The 21,416-nt window shown below is 37.7% G+C and overlaps 1 protein-coding gene across 3 annotated transcripts in view; it reads left to right on the top strand.

The window, feature by feature from the left end:
• Window positions 1–358: 358 nt before the first annotated feature.
• Window positions 359–21,416, top strand: part of HEATR1 (HEAT repeat containing 1) — a 56,411-nt gene continuing 35,353 nt past the window's right edge. For 2 of the 3 annotated variants that reach the window (XM_003935351.4, XM_074385352.1), the window contains exons 1-17: window positions 359–467; window positions 765–938; window positions 1,362–1,578; window positions 5,852–5,993; window positions 7,452–7,553; window positions 8,396–8,536; window positions 9,329–9,540; window positions 9,701–9,834; window positions 11,394–11,496; window positions 12,918–13,028; window positions 13,427–13,544; window positions 14,599–14,706; window positions 17,518–17,613; window positions 18,050–18,138; window positions 19,011–19,222; window positions 19,523–19,644; window positions 20,250–20,441. In XM_003935351.4, coding sequence (XP_003935400.1) covers window positions 797–938; window positions 1,362–1,578; window positions 5,852–5,993; window positions 7,452–7,553; window positions 8,396–8,536; window positions 9,329–9,540; window positions 9,701–9,834; window positions 11,394–11,496; window positions 12,918–13,028; window positions 13,427–13,544; window positions 14,599–14,706; window positions 17,518–17,613; window positions 18,050–18,138; window positions 19,011–19,222; window positions 19,523–19,644; window positions 20,250–20,441 — 2,241 coding nt within the window. In that variant the 5' untranslated portion in view covers window positions 359–467; window positions 765–796. Of the gene's footprint in view, window positions 529–764; window positions 939–1,361; window positions 1,579–5,851; window positions 5,994–7,451; window positions 7,554–8,395; window positions 8,537–9,328; window positions 9,541–9,700; window positions 9,835–11,393; window positions 11,497–12,917; window positions 13,029–13,426; window positions 13,545–14,598; window positions 14,707–17,517; window positions 17,614–18,049; window positions 18,139–19,010; window positions 19,223–19,522; window positions 19,645–20,249; window positions 20,442–21,416 lie in introns of all 3 variants that reach the window. The other variant, XM_074385353.1, reaches the window with a different exon arrangement.

Raw genomic sequence — 21,416 nt, 5'->3', positions numbered from 1 at the left:
TGGCTTCACAACCCGTATCTTTCAGCACTAGGCGATGCTGCTGGCATCTAGCAGAGGCTGGATAAGTATACACTGAATGAATGATTCCGGCTACGGATTCTTAAAGCCCACAAAAGGCCCATCCAGAGACCGAAAGCTTCAGACACAAGCCACAGCGCAGACGGCTGCACCCGAGCTGCGGAGCATAAGAAACTCAAGACTTGAGCCCGAGATCAGCGGGCTTAGGGGCGGGCTTAGGGGCGGGCTTAGGGGCGGGCTTAGGGGCGGGCTTTGCTCTCCGGAGGCGGAGCTGTCTCGTCTAATTCGGGGCAAGTTTGAACCTCTTCGCTTGCCGTAGTGTCTGCAGCCGGAAGAGCCTCTACAGCATGTTTTAGGTTTCCGGGAGAGGGTTGGACTACCTTATACCATGTGGGAGCTGCTGTGAAGAGTTGTTGCCTTCCACGGTGTACCCAAATCCCCAGTTCCGGGTAAGGAGGCGCACAGAGCCGCTCGATGTGGCTGCGGATGGGGGCGGCATATCGAGGAAGGGTAAGAGTTTTCCCGATATCTACGGAATAAGGGTTGAAGAAAAGCCTTGGCGCGGTGGCCGGTACTGTAATTAGTTCTTAGCGCTCTTGCCGTCGTGTTTGCATCTCCCGGGTCCACGGATCTCAGGACAACCGCGTTGTGTGCCCATGACGGCACCGAGTGCAGAGGAAAATTGTTTGTATGTGACGCGCCTTACAGTTTCGTAGAGACTTCTCAAAGTGCTTCTGTTTTTTTAGCCCCTGTCATTAAAACTCCGTGGGCGTGAAAGATGACGTCCTTAGCCCAGCAGCTCCAACGACTTGCCCTCCCTCAAAGTGATCCCAGCCTCTTCTCTAGAGATGAAGTTGCCTCTTTGTTGTTTGACCCTAAGGAAGCGGCCACCATCGACAGGGACACCGCCTTTGCCATTGGTGAGCCATCTTTTAGCTGTGCTTGAAATGTTTGTGAGTAGTGGTATATGAATCTCACAGATGAAGGAACAAGGTTAGAGAGGTCAACGAATAAATCAAAAAGACAACAGCTAAAAGGGGATAGAGGCAGTGACTTGGGTAACGGAGGAGTCCTCTCGGAGGACTGGCATAGTTACTGCTGAGGATATCAAAAAAAAAGCAATGTTTCCTGCCACGAAGTACTTTCGTCTGGTAGATGAGATAGGACTTACTTTATATGTTTGAAAACAAAACAGTGTTTGGGACTGTATTACAAATTGTACATACTTAAAGAATTCAGAGACTTTTTAGGAGTAAGTAAAACTGCAAAAGAGGGGTGGGATGAGTTTGCTTGCAAAGATTTATTAACTGAACTGGCTTTTTTTTTTTTTTTTTGAAATTTAGGATGCACTGGCCTGGAAGAATTGCTTGGAATTGATCCTTCCTTTGAGCAGTTTGAAGCACCGTTGTTCAGTCAGCTAGCAAAAACCTTGGAGCGAAGCGTTCAGACCAAAGCAGTAAACAAACAGTTGGATGAAAACATTTCATTATTCCTTATTCACTTGTCGCCTTACTTTCTGCTGAAGCCAGCGCAGAAGTGTCTGGAGTGGTTGATTCACAGGTAGTTAATGGAATTACAGGCGTTAACTATGGGCTAATCACTTTGGTCTTTTAAAAAATTAAGTAATTGAGAACACTTATCAACTTAAAGCTGAAAAATTGGAATATATTAAGAGATTAAGACAACATCCATTGTGTGAGATAAGCATGCTGTTCTGTCTTTAAATTCTTTTTTGTTGATAATGAAAAGTAGAACTGCTGATGATTTTGAGTAAATGGTCTAACCTCATTAGTTCTTTTTTTTTTCTTTTGAGATGGAGTCTTGCTCTGTTGCCCAGGCTGGAGTGCTGCAGTGGTGAAATCTTGGCTCACTGCAGCCTCTGCCTCCCGGGTTCAAGCAATTCTCCTGCCTCAGTCTCCTGAGTGGCTGGGATTACAGGCACTTGACATAGTGCCTGGCTAAGTTTTGTATTTTTGTAGAGACAGGGTTTCACTGCGTTAGCCAGGCTGGTCTTGAACCCCTGATCACCCGAGGTGATCCACCTGCCTCAGCCTCCCAAAGTGCTGGGATTACAGTCATGAGCTACGGCACCCGGCCTAAGCTCATTAGTTGTTTGGCAAGAAGGAAGCTTAATACCCATCGCCCCAATTATGCAGGAACAAGCTGTCACTTTGCCATTACAGCTTGTTCCTGCACACTTGGGGTGATGGGTATTAAGCTTCTTTCTTGCCAAAATAACAAAATGGTTGGGGAAGCAGGCAATATTATCTTCCGAAATACCATTACTTGAGAAAAACAATGATAGCTAATGTGTATTGAGCATTTATGCACCAGGCCCTGGTTAGCGCTTTACCTGCATCATCTCATTTAATCCTCGAAGCATTCATCTGGTGAGATTACTTGTATTTTCTCTGTTTTACAGTTGAGAAAACTGAGGCTAAGAGGGGTTAAGTTGCTTGAGTTACACAGCTAGTAAGTGGCAAAGCTAGGATGCAACTGAAGTTTATTTCCAAGGTCTGATCTTTTATCTGCTTTGGGAATTGTCTCAGCAAGTTTACTCAGTTTATTTTCTCACATAGTGGTATCACATCACAGCATACACATTTTTGTCTAGTTTATTCTCCACATGTCTTTATTTTATTTTATTTTATTTTTTTTTGAGATGGAGTCTTGCACTGTCTCCTGAGCTGGAGTGCAGTGGTGCGATCTCTGCTCATGCAACCTCTGCCTACCAGGTTTAAGTGATTCTCCTGCCTCAGCCTCCCAAGTAGCTAGGATTACAAGCACCTGCCACCATGCCCAGCTAATTTTTTTTTTTTTTTTTTTTTTTTTTTTTTTAGTAGAGACCGGGTTTCACCATGTTGGCCAGGCTGATTTCAAACTTCTGACCTCATGATCCACCTGCCTCAGCCTCCTAAAGTGCTGGGATTACAGGCGTGAGCCACTGTGCCCAGCTGCCCAGCCGTCTTTTCTTTCTTTCTTTTCTTTTTCTTTCTTTCTTTCTTTTTTTTTTTTTTTTTCTTTTTTTGAGAGTCAAGATTTCACTCTGTCACCTAGGCTGGGGTGCAGTGGTGTGATCATGGCTCACTCACTTGACCTCCAGGGCTCAAATGATCCTTGGATCTCAGCCTCCCAAGTAGCAGGGATTCAGGGATGTACCACCGTGCCCTGCTAGTTTTTATTATTATCATTATTATTATTTTGTAGAGACAGTGTCTCTGTTGCCCAGGCTAGTCTGGAACTCCTGGCCTCAAGCAATCCTCCTGTCTTATCAGCCTCTCAAAGTGCTGGGGTTTTAGGCATGAACTGCCACACCAAATTCAACTTACATGTTTTATTTTATTTTTTATTTATTTATTTTTGAGACAGAGTTTCGCTCTTGTTGCCCTAGCTGGAGTGCAATGGCACGATCTTGGCTCCCTGCAACCTCTGCCTCCAGGGTTCAAGCTATTTTCCTCCCTCAGCTTCCAAAGTAGCTGGGATTACAGGTATGCGCTACCATGCCCGGCTAATTTTGTATTTTTAGTAGAGACAGGGTTTCTCCATGTTGGTCAGGCTGGTCTCAAAATTCTGACCTCAGGTGATCCACCCCCACCTTGGCCTCCCAAAGTACTGGGATTACAGGCATGAGCCACCTCGCCCGGCTTACATGTTTTAAAAGTAGGTTTCTATCGCATTAATTGGAGACATGGCTTCAAGACCAGCCTGGCCAACATGGTAAAACCCTGTCTCTACCAAAAATAAAAAAATTAGCAGGGCGCTGCGGTGAGCACCTATAATTCCAGCTACTTGGTAGGCTGAGGCAGGAGAATCCCTTGAACCCGGGAAGTGGATTTTGCAGTGAACTGAGATTGCGCCACTGAACTCCAACTGGGGTGACAGAGGGAGACTCTGTATCAAACAACAAAAAATGGAGACATGGAGATAAACTAATTTTTTTAAGAAGTAAATGAGTCCCCAAGAAAACATAATTTTTAACTTGGGTCTTCTGATTGTCAGAACATTAGGGCAATCAGACAGAAAAGAATATTTTAAAGTCTGTAATATTGCCATCTGTTTTCTAGCATCTAGTATATCTTCATGTAAGCAATACTTTTAAAATTTGGTTTTTCATTTATTTCTTCAGAAGACTTACTTATTTATTCAACAAATACTAAGTTCAGTACACAGATAAGTAGGTTCTGCTTGATTACTATTTTGAAATAAATGCTGTAATAAAGAATTAAGCATAGTTTTGTGGATATAGTTCTGCCTGGAATAGTTAAAGAAAGCTTCATGGAAAAAGTAACAGCTTGGATAGTACTAAAATCGTATGTGAAACTAATAGGCTGGGTTCAGTGGTTCACGCCTGTTATCCCAACACTTTGGGAGGCCGAAGTGAGCAGATCACTTCAGATCGGGGGTTCAAGACCAGGCTGACCAGCATGGTGAAACTCTGTCTCTACTAGGAATACCAAAAAAAATTAGCCAGGCGTGGTGGTGTACACCTGTAATTCCAGCTACTTGGGAGGTGGGGGCATGGGAATCATTTCAGCTTGGGAGATGAAGGTTGCAGTGAGCTGAGATCACACCACTGCACTCCCGTCTGGGTGACCGAGTGGACTCCATCTCAAAAAAAAAAAAAAAAAAAAAGAAAGAAAAAAACTAATAAAAGGCAATGTATGATACTGTTAAAAAAAAAAAAAAAAGTACATGTAGGCCAGGCATGGTGGCTCATGCCTGTAATTCCAACACTTTGGGAGGCCGAGGTGAGTGGATCACCTGAGGTCGGGAGTTCGAGACCAGCCTGACCAACATGGAGAAACCCTATCTCTACTAAAAAAACAGAATTAGCTGGGTGTAGTGGCACATGCCTGCAATCCCAGCTACAGGAGGACCGCTTGAATCCAGGAGGCAGAGGTAGCAGTAAGCTGAGATCGCACTGTTAACTCCAGCCTGGGCAACAAGAGTGAAACTCCTATCTCAAGAAAAAAAGTCCATATAAAAGAATAGAATTTATACAGAAGAAAGATCAGTTGACAGAGAGAATTAGAAAACGCATCTTGGCCAGGTGTAGTGGCTCATGCCTGTAATCCTAGAAATTTGGAAGGCTGAGGCAGGTGTACTGCCCGAGCTCAGGAGTTCGAGGCTAACCTGGCCAACATGGTAAAACTATTAAAATAAGAAAAAATTAGCTGGGCATGGTGGTGTGTGCTTGTGGTCACAGCTACTTGGGAGGCTGAGGCAGGAGAATCACTTGAACCTGGGAGGTGGAGGTTGCAGTGAGCTGAGATTGTGCCACTGCACTCTAGCCTGGGCAACAGAGCAAGACTCCCTCTCAAAAAAAAAAAAAAAAAAAAGGTTGAGAGACCAGACTGGGCAACATAGGAAGACCTAGTCTCTACACAGAAATAAGAAGTTAGCCAGCTGTAGTGATGCTCACCTGTGGTCCCAGATACTCAGGAGGCCTAGGTGGGAGGATCAATTGAGCCTGGTAGGTCGAGGCTGCCATGAGCCATGATCGTGTTGCTGCAGTCCAGCCTGGGTGGCAGAGCAAGACCCTATTTCAAAAAAAATAAAAATTTTAAAGCTGAGAGAAAGTGAATGGGGTGTATATTTTGATTTTGAATATTTAAAGATATCGGATAGGAATTGACAGGCCCATGTTGAGGCATATGTGAATGGAAAATTGAGGACTTTTAAAATGTTCTGTATCTTGCTTATAATTATGTGATTTTTACTGCTACTCATTTTAGATTGTTTTAGCTCATTAATACACAGCTTGGGCACATGAGGAAACAGGTGCCTTTTATTAAGTTTTGTGTCCAGTTGAACGATTTGCTTTTTTCCCCAGGTTCCATATACATCTTTATAATCAAGATAGCATCATTGCTTGTGTTCTGCCATACCATGAGACAAGAATATTTGTGCGAGTCATACAGCTGCTAAAAATTAATAATTCAAAGCACAAATGGTTCTGGCTGTCGCCAGTTAAGGTATGATTGCTGAATGACACATGTCTGTAAGCATTACAAATCTCGATTAAGGGATTTAATTAGGAAAAAATAAGCCAGTGCTCCTGGGAATGGTCCAGATATTACCTCCATCATTTTTATTTCCTAACTTGCCAGGGAAACTATTATTAGTGTCAATAATATTTAGCTTTTATTTAGTATCTTACATCAGGCTGGGCAATATACATTATATAGTCTTGGATTAACCCAAAACTGTTTTCACAGATGAGGACAGGCTACTTGCCAACGTTCGCATAACTATTAAGTGGCAGAGTTGAGATTTGAACCCCAGTCTGATTCCAGACCCGGTGTCTTTCTGTTGTACCATGCTGTTTGGCATTTAACATTTTGGAACTGAGAGCTTAAAAAAAAGTTGGAGGTGAAGAAAGGCAGAAAATAATTATAAAAATTAAAAGGATAAGGATAACTTCAGGGCTTAAGAATTAAAGTTGTGAGGAAGAGGCTAGGAATTAATGTACAGACGAATATAAGTATACTTGTATAACAGGAAGGGTCTGGGTAAGATCAAACAGCGTGCTATTGTACGGGAAACCAGCTGACTAACTGTCAGCACTTTGGCAACATGTGGTAGAGCAAAGTAGACGGAGTTAGCAGGAACTTTACCGCATGCTGAGCGTGGTGACCCAGGTTAGGAGGGGAGGCAAATGGGAATGAAAGCAGGCTAACAGGTCATGGGGCTGTGCACATCTGGGTGATGATGGTAGTGAGGTCAGTGTTCAGAATTAGTAAGACAGGAGGAATGAGGACTTTTTGATTAGAGGGAGAATTTAAGAATCTGAATATAAAGCAGTTGAACTAAAGAACACTGGAGAAGGTCAGGCTTGGATAAAGCTGTCAGACTGCTCTTCCCAACATTCACTCTGCTGATAGCCTCAAAATTATTCTTCCTGTGATCTACCCTTGGACCTTGCTGCTCCCTAGGCCCTCTTATTCCAGGTATTCAAACTCCACTCACCTACAAAAGTTCACTTAAAATTCTCCTTTCATTTATTTGGTCAGTATTTATTGAGCGTCTGTTACATACCATGTATAATGCTGGATGGTGAGAACAGTGGTGTAAATTGCCCAGGTTTCTAGTTTATTTCTGTTCTTAGAATTATTTGAAAGCAATGACAGAAGCCTATCATATTGGCTCAGAAACCAAATAGAACCAGTAAAATTACTAAGAATCTAGAGAAACAGATTTTGATAAGTACCTTTCAAAGTGTGCCATATGGTAAGCAATCATTTTTCATGAAATGCTTCTGCCCTCATTGTAGACCTTCTCTTGAATTTGTAAGTTCCCATGATTTTGTGTGTTAATTTCATCACCATCACCAGTGAACTATAGCAGTATGAAGAGATTACTGGGGTAAATACTTTAAAATAAGGATTAGTTGATGGATGTTGCTAATAGTTTGTTGTTTCCATTAATAATAGCAATCTGGAGTGCCCTTAGCTAAAGGAACTTTGATTACCCACTGCTACAAAGACCTTGGATTCATGGATTTCATTTGTAGTTTGGTGACAAAATCTGTGAAGGTGAGCAGTATATTGTTTCATGAGTATATAATTTTATGAAAAGATTGCTTGCTTTGAATGAAGAAAACACACTAAAGCCTTCCCTAATAAGAATGCTACTTTGGATAATTTTATTTTGTTAAATGATCTGGTGTTTCGAAGCGGGAACAGTTGGAGAATCAGTTATTTTTGTTTTGTTTTTTTCCAAAGGTGTTTTTCTACAAAAATAAATGTCTGTTCCTTGCCAAATTCTAGTTACGGTGACTATTTGAAAAGACTGTCTAGAAATGTCAGGAATATTCAACCTGGGAAAGCTGTTTAAAAAATTTTAAGGCTGGGTGCAGTGGCTCATGCCTATAATCCCAGCACTTTTGGGGAAGTTGAGGCAGGCGGATCACTTGAGGTTGGAAGTTTGAGACGATCCTGACCAACATGGTGAAACACCGTCTCTACTAAAAATATGAAAATAAGCTGGGCATGGTGGCATGTGCTTGTAATCCCAGCTACTCGGGAGGCAGAGGAGAATAGTTGAACCTGGGAGGGGGAGGTTGCAGTGAGCCGAGATCGGGCCACTATACTGTTAGGAATATTATTAGTTCATTCGTGCCACATTGCATATGTATTAAGCCTTTCACATCCTGGTAGTTCAGGAGAGCTGTAAATATTTATTTGGCCTTTCACTTTGCTTTTTTTTTTTTTTTTTTTTTTTTTTTTTGGAGACATGGTCTTGCTCTGTCACCCAGGCTAGAGTAGAGTGGTGGCATCATAGTTCACTGAAGTCTCAGCCTCAAACTCCCAGCCTCAAGCAGTCCTCCTACCTCCCTTTCACTGTTCCATGTGTGTGTTTGTGTTCCTTGTTTCAGGTTTTTGCTGAGTACCCGGGCAGCTCAGCTCAGCTGAGGGTGCTCTTGGCCTTCTATGCCTCTACCATTGTGTCGGCGCTGGTAGCTGCGGAAGACGTATCAGACAATGTCATCGCCAAATTATTTCCCTATATCCAAAAGGTCGGCACGGCTGATGTGTTAAGTAGATTATTTTGTACTTAAAGGAATTTTCTTGCTTTTGAACGTTTTTTTAGATTTAAGCATTTTTAGATTGACAATGTATTTCAGGTGATTGATGAAATTTAACTTTTAGGTTGAAAATATGACACTTTTTTATTAGAAACTCACCAGAGTGGGACCTTAATTAGGACTCTTAAAAATAAATATTGGCTGTCTGGCCCCGTCACCATCTCCTAGATTGATTTCCGTCGCCGTCTTTGTTCCTTACTGGAAGGACGATGGCGTAGACTGTCTTCGGGGCAGAAGCAGCCTCTCGGCATTCTTTGTGCACTGGCTCCCACATCTCAGTGTTTTTCTTTCCTGAGTGTCTTGTTGCCTGCTGCCTTCCCAGGTGCCCCATGGAGATGCTGCTTTTACTTCCCACCATTGCCTCCACTTGTCTTTCATCAGACTTTTTTCTTCCATTGGTGATCTGATTGAGGTCTCCCTTCCATAAGTAGGTTTTTACATGTAAAAGAAGAGCTTACTGGCTCCTGTTAAGACACATGGTAGATATTTTGAGTTGGAAAATTTTCTGAGATCCTTTGTCTCATCCAACAGACTTGTCTCATCTCTTTATCCCCTCTGAAAAAGGGGTCAACTCCTTTATTGTTTATGTCTGAAGAGTGGTGGACTATGTATTAGGTTGTATTAATCTCTAATTTATGACATTTCTAATTTGTCAGATTAACATTTTAAGTAGAAAAAAATAATGTAGTTTATCATTTTTCCTTATATTTAAAAAATATTTAGGGATTGAAATCATCTTTACCAGATTACAGAGCTGCAACATATATGATAATATGTCAGATTTCTGTGAAAGTGACAATGGAAGATACCTTTGTGAATTCATTGGCATCACAGATCATCAAAACATTGACCAAGATTCCCTCTTTGATCAGGGATGGATTAAGTTGCTTGATAGTACTCCTGCAGAGACAGAAGCCAGAGAGCCTTGGGAAAAAGTATGTACAATTGAATTGAGAAATGGTGCTAGTCAGAAGTGAATAAAATCATTTTGAATGATTATTTTTGTAAGACAAGTGATTATGTATATTTTTAAATATTGCCACCCATTGTCTAACTTGTAAAGTCAACATGATACGTACTTTTGCTTCTTCAAAGGCCATTCCTTCACTTATATAATGTTCCTGATCTTATTACAATACTTCATGGGATTTCTGAAACTTACGACGTCAGTCCTCTTCTGCGTTACATGCTCCCCCATCTGGTTGTCTCCATCATTCATCACGTTACGGGTATGTGGTTTTACATTTTTTGTCCAGAAACATTCTAAGATTCGGTCTTAAGATAGTAACCGTATCCTGGTTAACAGCTTTAAAATATTGGAAATTTCTCTTTTCCAGTTGTTTTTGTGTAACTTGTGTATTAAGTGAGAAACATTTGGGGTGGGGAGTAGGTTGGTTAACTAGGAGAGATCCTAGTTAATTGAGTGGTTTCTTAGAACAAGTTCTTAAATAGTTGTTACATGAAAAAGACTGGAATCATTTTAAAATTTTTTACCGAGTAAACCTTTGGCTTCTCATTTAGGAATTTAATGAACTTTAGTGATTCATTTACAATATCCAGTTGCTAAAAAAGTTTTTCTCCCTAGAGTAATTAAAAATGTAAGACCAAGAAAATTTTTCTACATAAAAATCCAAATTATGAAACAAAGCAAAAAAGAATCATTAGAGGGCTAGGTGGCTTAAACATGTAATCCAGCACTTTCAGAAACTGAGACGGGCAGATTACTTGAGCTCAGGAGTTCAAGACCAGCTAGGCAACATGGGCAAAACCCTGTCTCTACAAAACTATACAAAAATTAATACGGCATGGTGACATGCACCCATGGTCCCAGCTGCTCAGGAGACTGAGGTGGGAGGATCATCTGAGCCCAGGGAATTCAAGGCTATAGTGAGCTGTGTTTGCGCCACTGCATTTCAGCCTGGGTGACAGAATGAGACCGTATCTCATCATCATCATCATCATCATAATTAGAATGATTGCTGGCATTACATCTTTTAACAAATACAAAAAGACTAGGAAGAAACACTTGGTTCTATTCCTACTTGGAGAATACTAAGAAAGACTTCTCTAAACTTATGTCAGCTTGCTGGAAAAAGGGATTTTCATAACCAAATATTGGTTTAAACATAACGTTTTAGAAAAATGACTAGCATAAATGAAAATGTTTTCTTCCTATTCTAAAGGTAATGAGTGATGTTCCAGTGTTTGAAAGCAAGAACTAACATCAGATTCTTATGTTTATTATAAATATGAAATAGATGCCAGCTCTTGGTACGGTAAAGGGGTAGGTACTGAGATGAAAGTTTAGCCTGTTTTCAGAGATAGTTGATTGGGACTATCACAACTAATTCGTAATATGACCTTGTGAAAGACTAATTTTGGACTTTTGTTTTATTATTGTTATAAGCATGATAATACTTGTTAAAAATAGAGAATTCAGATAAAAAACAAATGAAGGTGATCTATACAAAAAAGCTGTGAAAAATATAAATAAGTAGAATGCACTTATGGAAATAGATAAAAAGCTGGATATCAGTGTGCGTGTTTTATTCTAAGAAAGATTTTCTACCGTAAGTGAAATTTAATAATGTTAGCTGGCGGCCAGGCGCAGTGGCTCACATCTGTAATCCAAGCACTTTGGAGGCCAAGGCGGGCGGATCACCTGAGGTCGGGAGTTCAGGACCAGCCTGACCAACATGGTGAAACCCTGTCTTTTAAAAAAAATAATAAAATGTTAGCTTGCAAAATAAATTTTTCCCAACACAATTTTAATTTTTTCCCTATTAAGGAGAAGAAACTGAAGGGATAGATGGTCAAATCTACAAGAGCCACTTAGAAGCTATACTTACAAAAATATCACTGAAGAACAACTTAGACCATTTGTTGGCTAGGTAAGCTATTATCTTTGATGTGCTTTTGATTTACATTTCTGTGACTCAGTGTAATTTTCAAGATGGGTTAGAAATTTCTCGCTATTCCTTTTTAATGTATATCTTGCTCTCTCTGTATCATTTCATTAACTATTAGTACTTAACCCAATAACTGGTAGCCTTAAAAGCAAAACTAATTGTTTTTGCTTGTCTTTAGTGCTTCCAGATGAAAATGGAAAGTTAATGGTTAAGCTGAATTTGGGTAATAACTAAATGCAGTTTGGCTGTTTGAGAAGTTTTCTATTAGTAAACGGACCATAATATTTGAAATAGTACATCACAGTTCAAACGCTGTAAATGTCATTTAGAAACTTAATATTGAAGGTAGGCATAGAGTAAGGATTCTTTCTTTTTTTTAATCTTTTTTTTTTTTTTTTGAGATGGAGTCTTGCTCTGTTGCCAGGCTGGAGTGCAGCGGCGCAATCTCAGCTTACTGCAACCTCTGCCTCCCAAATTTAAGCGATCCTCCTGCCTCAGCCTCCCAAGTAGCTGGAATTACAGGGGTGCCAACACCACGCCCAGCTAAGTTTTGTATTTTTAGTAGTGACGGGGTTTCAGCATTTTGGCCAGGATGGTCTCGAGCTCCCGACCTCAGGTGTTCCACCCATCTTGGCCTCCCAAAGTGCTGGGATTACAGGCCTGAGCCACCATACCTGGCTGGAATATTTCTTTACTGTAAAGATAATTCCGTTTTTTTTTTTCCCCCTAGTGGGCAACTTGATGCAGTGAAAAGAATGTAGGCATTGCAGTCAGACATAGGTGTAAATTCTGCCCTTAACACTTCCAAGTGTATAGTAAGTTCTGGAGGTTAGACTGGATGTGGCCTTGCCAGTTTGTAGCATCAAGAGGGTACCTGTCTATTGGTGTGCTTCATTCATGCCCCTTTGCTCAGAGGTTTGGCTTGTGGATTAAAGGAGAGTAGACACATGAAGTAATGTTGAGAACATAGGCTCTAGTCTCCGACTGGGGCTTAAAATGGGAAACCCTACTCTTTATGGCACAAAAGGGTTCACTGAGTGTTGGTTCTCACAAGCAAGTTGGAAGACTTTTTATACCTGAGTTTCTTTTCTTTTCCTTTTCATTTTAAGTTTTTAAATAGCGATGTGGTCTTGCTGTGTTCTCCAGACAGGTCTTGAACTCCTGACCTCAAGCATTCTTCCCACTCCGGCCTCGAAAAGTGCTGGGATTGTAATGCCAGTGGTGTGAACCACTATACTAAGCCCCTGTTTCTTTATCTGTAAAATCGGTATTATACTATTCCTTGTATAAGTAGACAATTAGAGATAATATTTCTAAAGCACTTAGAATATAGTAGGTACTCAATAAATAGTAACTCTTATATGTGCTGATATTTCTGGTTTTTTGTGTTTTTTTTTTTACAGCCTTCTATTTGAAGAGTATATTTCATATAGTTCACAGGAAGAAATGGATTCCGATAAAGTGTCTTTGCTTAATGAACAGTTTCTTCCACTCATTAGGCTTGTAGAAAGCAAGTAAGTTATGTGTGTATGTTTATCCTCTTCCAAAGTACTTCCTGTTCTATAAAGATATGATTCACAAGTCACATCTTCATATACTGAATTGTACAGAGACTGTCCTTTCTAAACTACTTCAAGAAGGGGCCAGTATTGTCATCAAAAATATTTGAAATGTAAGAGGAAATAGTGGTTGTATGGGGGCTATGGGGGGTCTAAATTTTTATCGAGAGACTATTTTGTTATTAGAGTAGTCAGAGTAACAAAGTTGACCAATGACATTAGGTTTTACATACAACGTTTGTTAAAATTTAAGTCACATTGTCAGTAATTTTTAAAATGTTATGTCTTTATAGACATATGGTGTATGAGATTAATATTAAGAATAATGAATTCACTCTTTAATTGCTTCCCAGATACCCCAGAACATTAGACGTTGTATTAGAGGAACACCTAAAGGAAATTGCAGACCTGAAAAAACAAGAGCTTTTTCACCAGTTTGTTTCCCTTTCTACAAGTGGAGGAAAATATCAGGTATGTTGTTCTCCAAAGGAACGGTGGCAGTTTGGGGTACGTTTGTACAGTTATATGAAGAGCTTCAGAAGGAAATTTGCCACTTCTTTCTTTTATGTGGAAAATTTCACAGAGATGACCTTACACAGTTTGCCTAGTTGCCTGAAGTATGGCTCTGAGGCAGGAATAGAATAATTGGAGAAAGGTACAGTAATTTGTACGTAACTGTGAATGTGATACATATTTCAGGGAAAGTATTATTTGGGTATTTTGTATGGGATATTCATTAAGAATCAGCAAAGGACAGCCTCATGTAGGTTTCTCGTGTTCTCCGTCTTTCCCGTAGGTCCATGCTTTTCTGTGTACCAGCCACATACGGCTATCTATATTATTGATTAGCAAGGGGGAGATTGGTTCTATTTCATGACCATGTTAAAACTTCAGAAATTTTCTAGTGATTCAAACCTAAAGCTTTATATAGAGGTTAGACATTTAAGCAGAAGTTCTTGTAATTAGCCTTAAAAACAGATAATTATGAAGAGAAATATGATTGCTTTAGTATTTCTTTTCCATAATTAGACTTTCATTTTTAATAGTGTTGCTTTCCCAAATCTTAGGTTGATAGACTTGCTTTTTAGTCAAATTGCATAGGTGAACTAAGTTGTCACTAATTTGAGTGTCAGTATTTGTTATTGTTACGTCTTTTAGATGAGTTGCATTCTGTCTTCCAGGAGGTGTTAAAACAGTGATTTATCTTAGGTGCTCTTTACTCTGGAATCAGATGTGCATAAAAAATACGGAATTACTTTGTAGAATTACTTTACTAAATTAAACCTACATATAGGCACAAGTATACATGAAATCATACTATTAACAATATAAACTTTTTTCATCTACTGCAATTCATAAAATGTTCTAGAAACAAATATTTTGCCTTTTTGTGTTTTCTGTGGTGAGAAGGTTGTTACTGAAACGTTGGGCAGTTTGGGGTGGTTCTCTCTGGGTTTTGTTCTTGATTATAGACTGTTCAGATTAAGTGAAATCATTTGATAATCATGTTGAATGAACCCTGTAGTTTTTAGCAGATTCGGATACTTCTTTGATGCTCAGTCTGAATCATCCACTTGTTCCTGTGAGACTTCTGGCCGTTAATCATTTGAAAAATATCATGAAAACATCAAAGGTTTGTTTTGGATAGCTTTCATATATGATTTTTTTTTCCTATGATGAGGAGTGTAATTCTCAGTAAGAAATTAAAGTTACTACCTAGAATTGTTAGTGTATAACTATACAGATGAGCTGTATAAAGCTCATGAGATTACTTTAGACTAATATTTAGGACTGCATATTTCAGTAGTCCGCATTTTAACAGTAACCAAATAACAATGGCTGTTATGTTTCCACATTGAAAAGTACTTATCTTTAGTGTTTTTCAAACTGGAAATTGTAGATTAATTCATATAGGTTCATTAATTATCTGTGAATTCTTTTAGTTTTGCAATTTGATTTTGGGCTCATGCCAGCAGCTCATGCCTGTAATCCCAATACTTTCGGAGAGGTATCACTTGAACCCAAAAGTTCGAGACCAGCCTGAGCAACATAGCGGGACCCCCTTCTCTATAAAAAATTTAAAAAAGAAAAGCTTAGCCAAGTTTGGTGGTACACACTTGTGGTCCTAGCTACTTGAGAGGCTGAGGTAGGAGGATCTCTTGGGCCTCGGAGGTTGAGGGTGCAGCAAGCCATGATTACGCCGCTGCTCTCCAACCTGGGTGACAGGGCAAGACCCTGTTTCAAAAATAAATAAATAAATAAATAAAATTTGATTTTGATGGTCTTAATTTTGGGACATTTGAATGACAACTTTTGAACACTTCCATGATTTTGGTGCCTGCAGTTTCAGTTGTCTTTAAAATTTTAGTGGCTTCAAATATGTATGGAGGCTGATTTTATTTGTAAATAATTTGGTGTCATTTGCATCTATACCAAAAGGCATTGGTATGAAGATTTGGCAGTGATTCAAATAGAATAGTAGTTTCCAAATTTTAGTCACTCAAGCAGTACCTGTACAATTTTTGGTAAATTATAAATTACCACTGATAGTATTATTTTCTCAAATTTTTCTTTGTTTCAGATGGACTCATTATTTTTTCACATAGCCTTCAGATTGTGGTTACGAAGTGCTAATTGTATATACATTTTACTATAGTTACTATAATTAAAATAGGAATGCTCCATCTGTGTAATACCAGGATTTGCATATTTGAGAAATTTCTGGAATAGAGAAAAGTGGTAACAGAGTTTAGTTTCCTTGCAGCACATGGCAGTATAAAAACATGTCAAACTCTAGAACTTGTGTCATCGCAATTAGAACCAGATTCATATTACAAGTAAATTTATATGATCAGTAAAATTTAATTTCAGCTAATTACAATTAATCACACTAAATTCATCTTCATTTGAATTTTATTGGTTTTATAGAGTTTGTAGTATTTCCCTTGTAGATTAAGAAAATTTGTTTTTATATTTTATAGTATATATTTGTTTTGATATTTTATATTTGTTTCTATATTTTAAGGAGTTATATTTAATTTTGAATTGATACATAAACAAACAATTTAGATCTTTGAGAATATTTCTTTAAAAGTGGCTGATGTAATATTCAGGTTTGAGAAATGTTGCTTTATTTGATCTGGTATGAGTTCTGCTTTCATAAACTGCCAGTAGGTTTATTTTGTTGATGTGTTAAATAAATTCATTGAATAATACTCTTCATTGTGATAGGAAGATTTCAGGGATAAGAAATTCTTCTAGAATAAAAGGGAGTCCTGGACTCTCCTGTTTCTGTTCTCATCCTTCTTTTGCTCTCACTGCCTTTCTCACCTGTTGTCTGGACTTGGTTAGTGTTTCAGTGAAGGGCCCTGTATATGTTCAGCTTACAGGATTGAGTATTGTAATTGCCGTTCGTGTCTTCCTTTGCGTACCAGGTTTCATTTTCTCTTCTCCATCGATGCCAAGTCATAGGTTTTATTCTAAATTCCAGGTTCAGATATCTAGCTACTTATAGCTGTTGAGGATTTTTGTTAATGATGGTGTCTTGCTGTGTTATCCAGGCTGACCTCAAACTCCTGGGCGTAAGCAGTCCTCCCACCTCAGCCTCTAGAGTAGCTGGGATTATAGGCATGTACCACTGTGCCACTAACTCACTTAATTTTTGTGAATTCTAAGAATTTTCATTTTTCTCTCAATAGAGTGACCTATATTTTTTATATTATTTAGTTGCTTTTTTTTTCCTGCCACATACGGATAGGGATATATTCATGTTGATTGGCAGTCTTATTTTTCCTCTCCTGTGAATGAATATATACTCTTTTATTTGTTATATTTAAAAAATGATCTCTAGTTTTGGCAGACTGGCTTTGTAGTACATATCCTTATCCCTTGTAAAAATTTAGGTAATACTAGCTAGCTTTTTTTTTTTAATAGTACTTACGTGTAAAGCACTATACTACAGACTGATAGGTATTTTTTAATCTTCTAACAACCCTTTGAGGGTAGGTGTTATTATTAGCAAAACCGTTTTATAGGTGAGAATAGTGAGATCCAGAAAGGTTAAGTAACTTGACCAAAGTCACACAGCTAATAAGTGGTAGAGCTGGGATTTAAATGAGACATTCTTGTTCTTTAGTCTATGCACTGTCAATATCTGGGCTCTCACTTTAATAAGATGAACTCCTTAATTGCAAAAACTCTATTTGGAGTATACATATTTACTGTATTTTCAGTGAAAGCTTGAAAAAGATTTGTACCAATTATTAATCTCAAAAGGCCCTTTAGAGATTGTCTAGTTCTAGTGTATTTGAATTCTCGTCCAGAGCAGAGCCCGTGTCAGACTGTTACTCTGGAGTGTTCTTCACACAACCATGCTTCCTCTCGAGTGCAAAGCCTGAAGAGGTTTTTAGCAACAAATAAATTAATTTTTCTTTTTATTGCTTAGGAGGGTGTTGATGAATCTTTCATAAAAGAAGCTGTTTTAGCCCGATTAGGTGATGATAATGTAGATGTTGTTTTGGCGGCAATAAGTGCTTTTGAGGTAAGTGAAGTTGTCGTTTGTTGAGCTATACAATTTTATACATTTTCTTGCCCTTCTCACTTGATTCTCTGCTTGAGATTAGAATATTTTTGGAATTTGTTCTCTTGAGAGTAAAGACTTAAGTCTAGCTAGGAGGAACTCATAGGAATTTACAATTTGATATATGAAGTATATGTATTTAATAATACAGGAAAAATGCTTTGTGATTTTTTGTATTGCTTTTAACATATTTTTATCAATAGCAAATACCTTGGAACCAATGAAAATTACCTTATGAATGCCACTTTTGAGAAATAGATCTTAAAACTTCTAAGTTGTACTAGGATTCTTGGGAGAAGTTCCTTATAATTCATTCTTTTTAAAATTTGCGTTTAAAAAGTACCATACATGTTTGAAGCAAGTACAAATCTACTCATGGATATTTTTTTCCCCTTAGATTTTCAAAGAACACTTCAGTTCAGAAGTGACGATTTCAAATCTTCTGAATCTCTTTCAAAGAGCAGAACTTTCAAAGAATAGAGAATGGTATGTATTCATTTCTTCTCCTATTTTGAATTGATGAAGTTCTTATGTCAAATTCTTTCTGGTTACATGATCCTTTTGTTGTGGTAGTAGAACTGATCTTAATGTAATACTCTTTCATTATATAGTTAATTAATTTGAATGTGTATGTGTTCATTATACTGTTCTCTGTGTTTGGAATTTGCCTTAATAAAGTGCAAAAGAAAGTATATAATATATGATACTGAATTCTGGGAAGTACTTTCTAATTTTCTACTTTATATAATTTTATATAATTTTTACTTTATAATTAAAAACAAACACCAATATATTAAACAAATTAAAAAATAAGTTCAGAGACACATGATACCATCTGTGGTAAGTACTTAATAAGCTCTGCTTGTTTCATTTTGGCCTCAAAGCTTTTTGCAGGAAAAAGCAGATGAGCTCCATAGAGGATGAGAGTGTGTCTTACATGTTTTTGTATCCATCATATGGGTAGATATCTATCACGTAGGATGTGCTTGGTTCATTTTTTTTTTTTCTAATGCCTGAATAAATCTGATTTCCAGAGATATCTCGTGTGATATGTTTTATGTTGCAGTTAACCTCTAGTGATTTCTCTAAGAATTTTTTTTTTAAGATTAGATAGGATGAGCAGATTAAAAGTATTTTTGGCCAGGTAGCATGGCTCATGCCTATGATCCTAGCACTCGTACAAGAAAATAATAAATGTATTCTCACAGATGACTCTGTTATTGGCATGGATTTTAAGTGGTGTCTTAGTGTGTCTGAATAATATTTTTGATCAGAAGACCAGGATATTGTTAGCTAAGCTGTAATAATGTAATGATTAATTTGTGTCTTTCAACTAAATGTGCTTGCATGTCTTCTAGGTACAAGGTACTTAAGATAGCAGCTGACGTATTAATTAAAGAAGAGATACTGAGTGAAAATTATCAGTTGTCAAATCAGGTGGTTATACATTTATTACCATTTATGGTCATCAATAATGATGATATAGAATCTGCCGAGATGAAAATTGCTGTATATTTATCAAAATCAGGAATCTGCTCTCTGCACCCTCTATTAAGAGGCTGGGAAGAAGGTAAGAAATTTAGTTGTTTTTAGAAAAAGTGAACAGATAACACAAAAGAAAACAAAGAAAATCTAAAATTCATTGTTTGTCCTGTTATATGCCAGTAAGGTCTTTTAAAATTTTTACCAAAATAAAACGTATACAATGAAAAGGAAGCCAACTCACCAATAGACAAATTCAGAATTGGATACAAGGGAAAATAAAAAGCAAACCTTCATAAACAGTTGTAAAATGTTTGCCTGAATTCTTCATATGATTCTTTGAGCGTTGGTGACATAAAAGCTCTCTGTATTCAATTTTGCTTTACAGCTCTTGAAAATGTGATTAAAAGCACAAAGCCAGGAAAACTAATTGGTGTAGCAAATCAGAAGATGGTTGAGTTATTGGCTGATAATATAAATTTAGGAGATCCGTCTTCAATGTTAAGTGTGGTAAGTAGGCCGTGAAAGTCCTCTCCCTGGATTTCTTTCTCATACACTTATAAATTCTCAGCATTTGCTTCACTAGATTTTTCTTTAAAAAAAATTTTTTTTTTCCATTCTTGAGTACTTGGTTTTACTTTAAACATTACAGTGTTTTTAAATATATATTGTGCAATGTTTGACATCTTTAACATTTTATATATTTTTTCAATGTGGATCCATATCACAGCCGTAAGAATAACATATCCTTTTTACTGCCATTTTCTCCCATTCCCAGTTAAAATATTAGTCTTTTTTTTTTCTTGTTAAAATAGCAAAATACAATCCAAAAGAGGAGAAAATTATTTTTGCCTTACTAAATAAACATTTGTAAAGGTATTAGATGTGTGTGCTTTAAATACATTAACCAGTTGGCAAGTGCAAGTATGTTCATTACAGTTTCTGAAGTTATTCTTATAATTACTTAGAAATCAGTGCTTAATACTTTACAAAGGCTTTATAGGTGTCATCTCACTTTAAGTGTAAAACACATCATGCCTAGATAGACCTGAGTTGAAAAAATTGTTTTATGAAAATCAAGAGCAACTAATAATAGAGTGCGTGTATTTTTCCAGGTGGAGGATTTAATAAGCATGGGTGAGAAGGAGTCCTTTAACCTGAAGCAGAAAGTGACATTTCACGTGATCATGTCTGTGCTCATCTCTGGTTGTTCGTCTTTGAAGGAAACACACTTTTCATTTGCGATAAGAGTCTTCAGTTTGTTGCAGAAAAAAATTAAGAAACTTGAAAGTGTCATTACTGCAGTGGTAAGGAAGGCAGAGTCTCCAGAAAGTGGGATGTTGAATAAAGCAACAGCCTGGCCTGTTAGTCACAGCAAATGGAAAATCAGAGGCGAGATGTTGAGTCTGTGGATACTAGCTGAATGAAATGTGAAGCAGTCTTGGGTAGCAGTCGGGTAGTCAATTAGGCACTCCCTTGGTTTTTATAGAAAATTTAGTTGAATTATAAAGTTTCAGGGTTGCAGTATTTTATATCTAATGCCTGACTCCTTCTTGTTATCTTTATTGGCTAATTACCCAAGCTACACCTAACTACCTCTTGTGATGAAGAATTCACTTGGTGTGTTAGTGCTTGAACAAAATACTATTGCATTCAATTGTTTACTAAAAATAGATCTTTTCAGCTTTATAAAATTTTAATATTACATAGATTTGTATCCCTCCATCATACTACTGTCTTTGATAGTATTACTAAGGGACTTGTTTCAGCTGTTTGCATTTTTACTTCATGATACATCTTGAGGTAGCAAGACTATTTTTTTAATATCTGCTATATGTAATAGGATTTAGTTTTTATTTGTCCCCAAAATTTTAGAGGGCTTCTCATTACAGGATTCACTAAATGAATTATATCTTTTTCACATTTATATGTACCCCCAGGATTTTATAAGTTCTGATCATGACCATTGTTAGCTAAAATCTCTAAGCTTTAAAAAGAGTAAAGTCTTCATGTTTTGAAAAATAGCCCTGATAGAACCTTCTTAACTTCTAATTTCTTTGTGCCTTTTGTGAAATGTGATGACCTGAACTATACTGGTTCTCAGTGTTAAAAGTTTGGCCAAATTGGCTGTTTTATTATACGTATTTAGATAACAGGTTATTTTATATTGCTTTACTTTTAATGCCCTTTCTTGAGGTCATGAGCATATTTTTACCTGTAGTAGCACATTGAGTTAATTAAATCCCTCACTGGACACATTGCATTATAGATCTGGCTTTGGA

Source organism: Saimiri boliviensis, chromosome 14 (genome assembly GCF_048565385.1).
Source record: "Saimiri boliviensis isolate mSaiBol1 chromosome 14, mSaiBol1.pri, whole genome shotgun sequence".
In the NCBI taxonomy this organism is placed as follows: domain Eukaryota; kingdom Metazoa; phylum Chordata; class Mammalia; order Primates; family Cebidae; genus Saimiri; species Saimiri boliviensis.
This window is presented reverse-complemented; position numbering and strand designations above follow the sequence as displayed.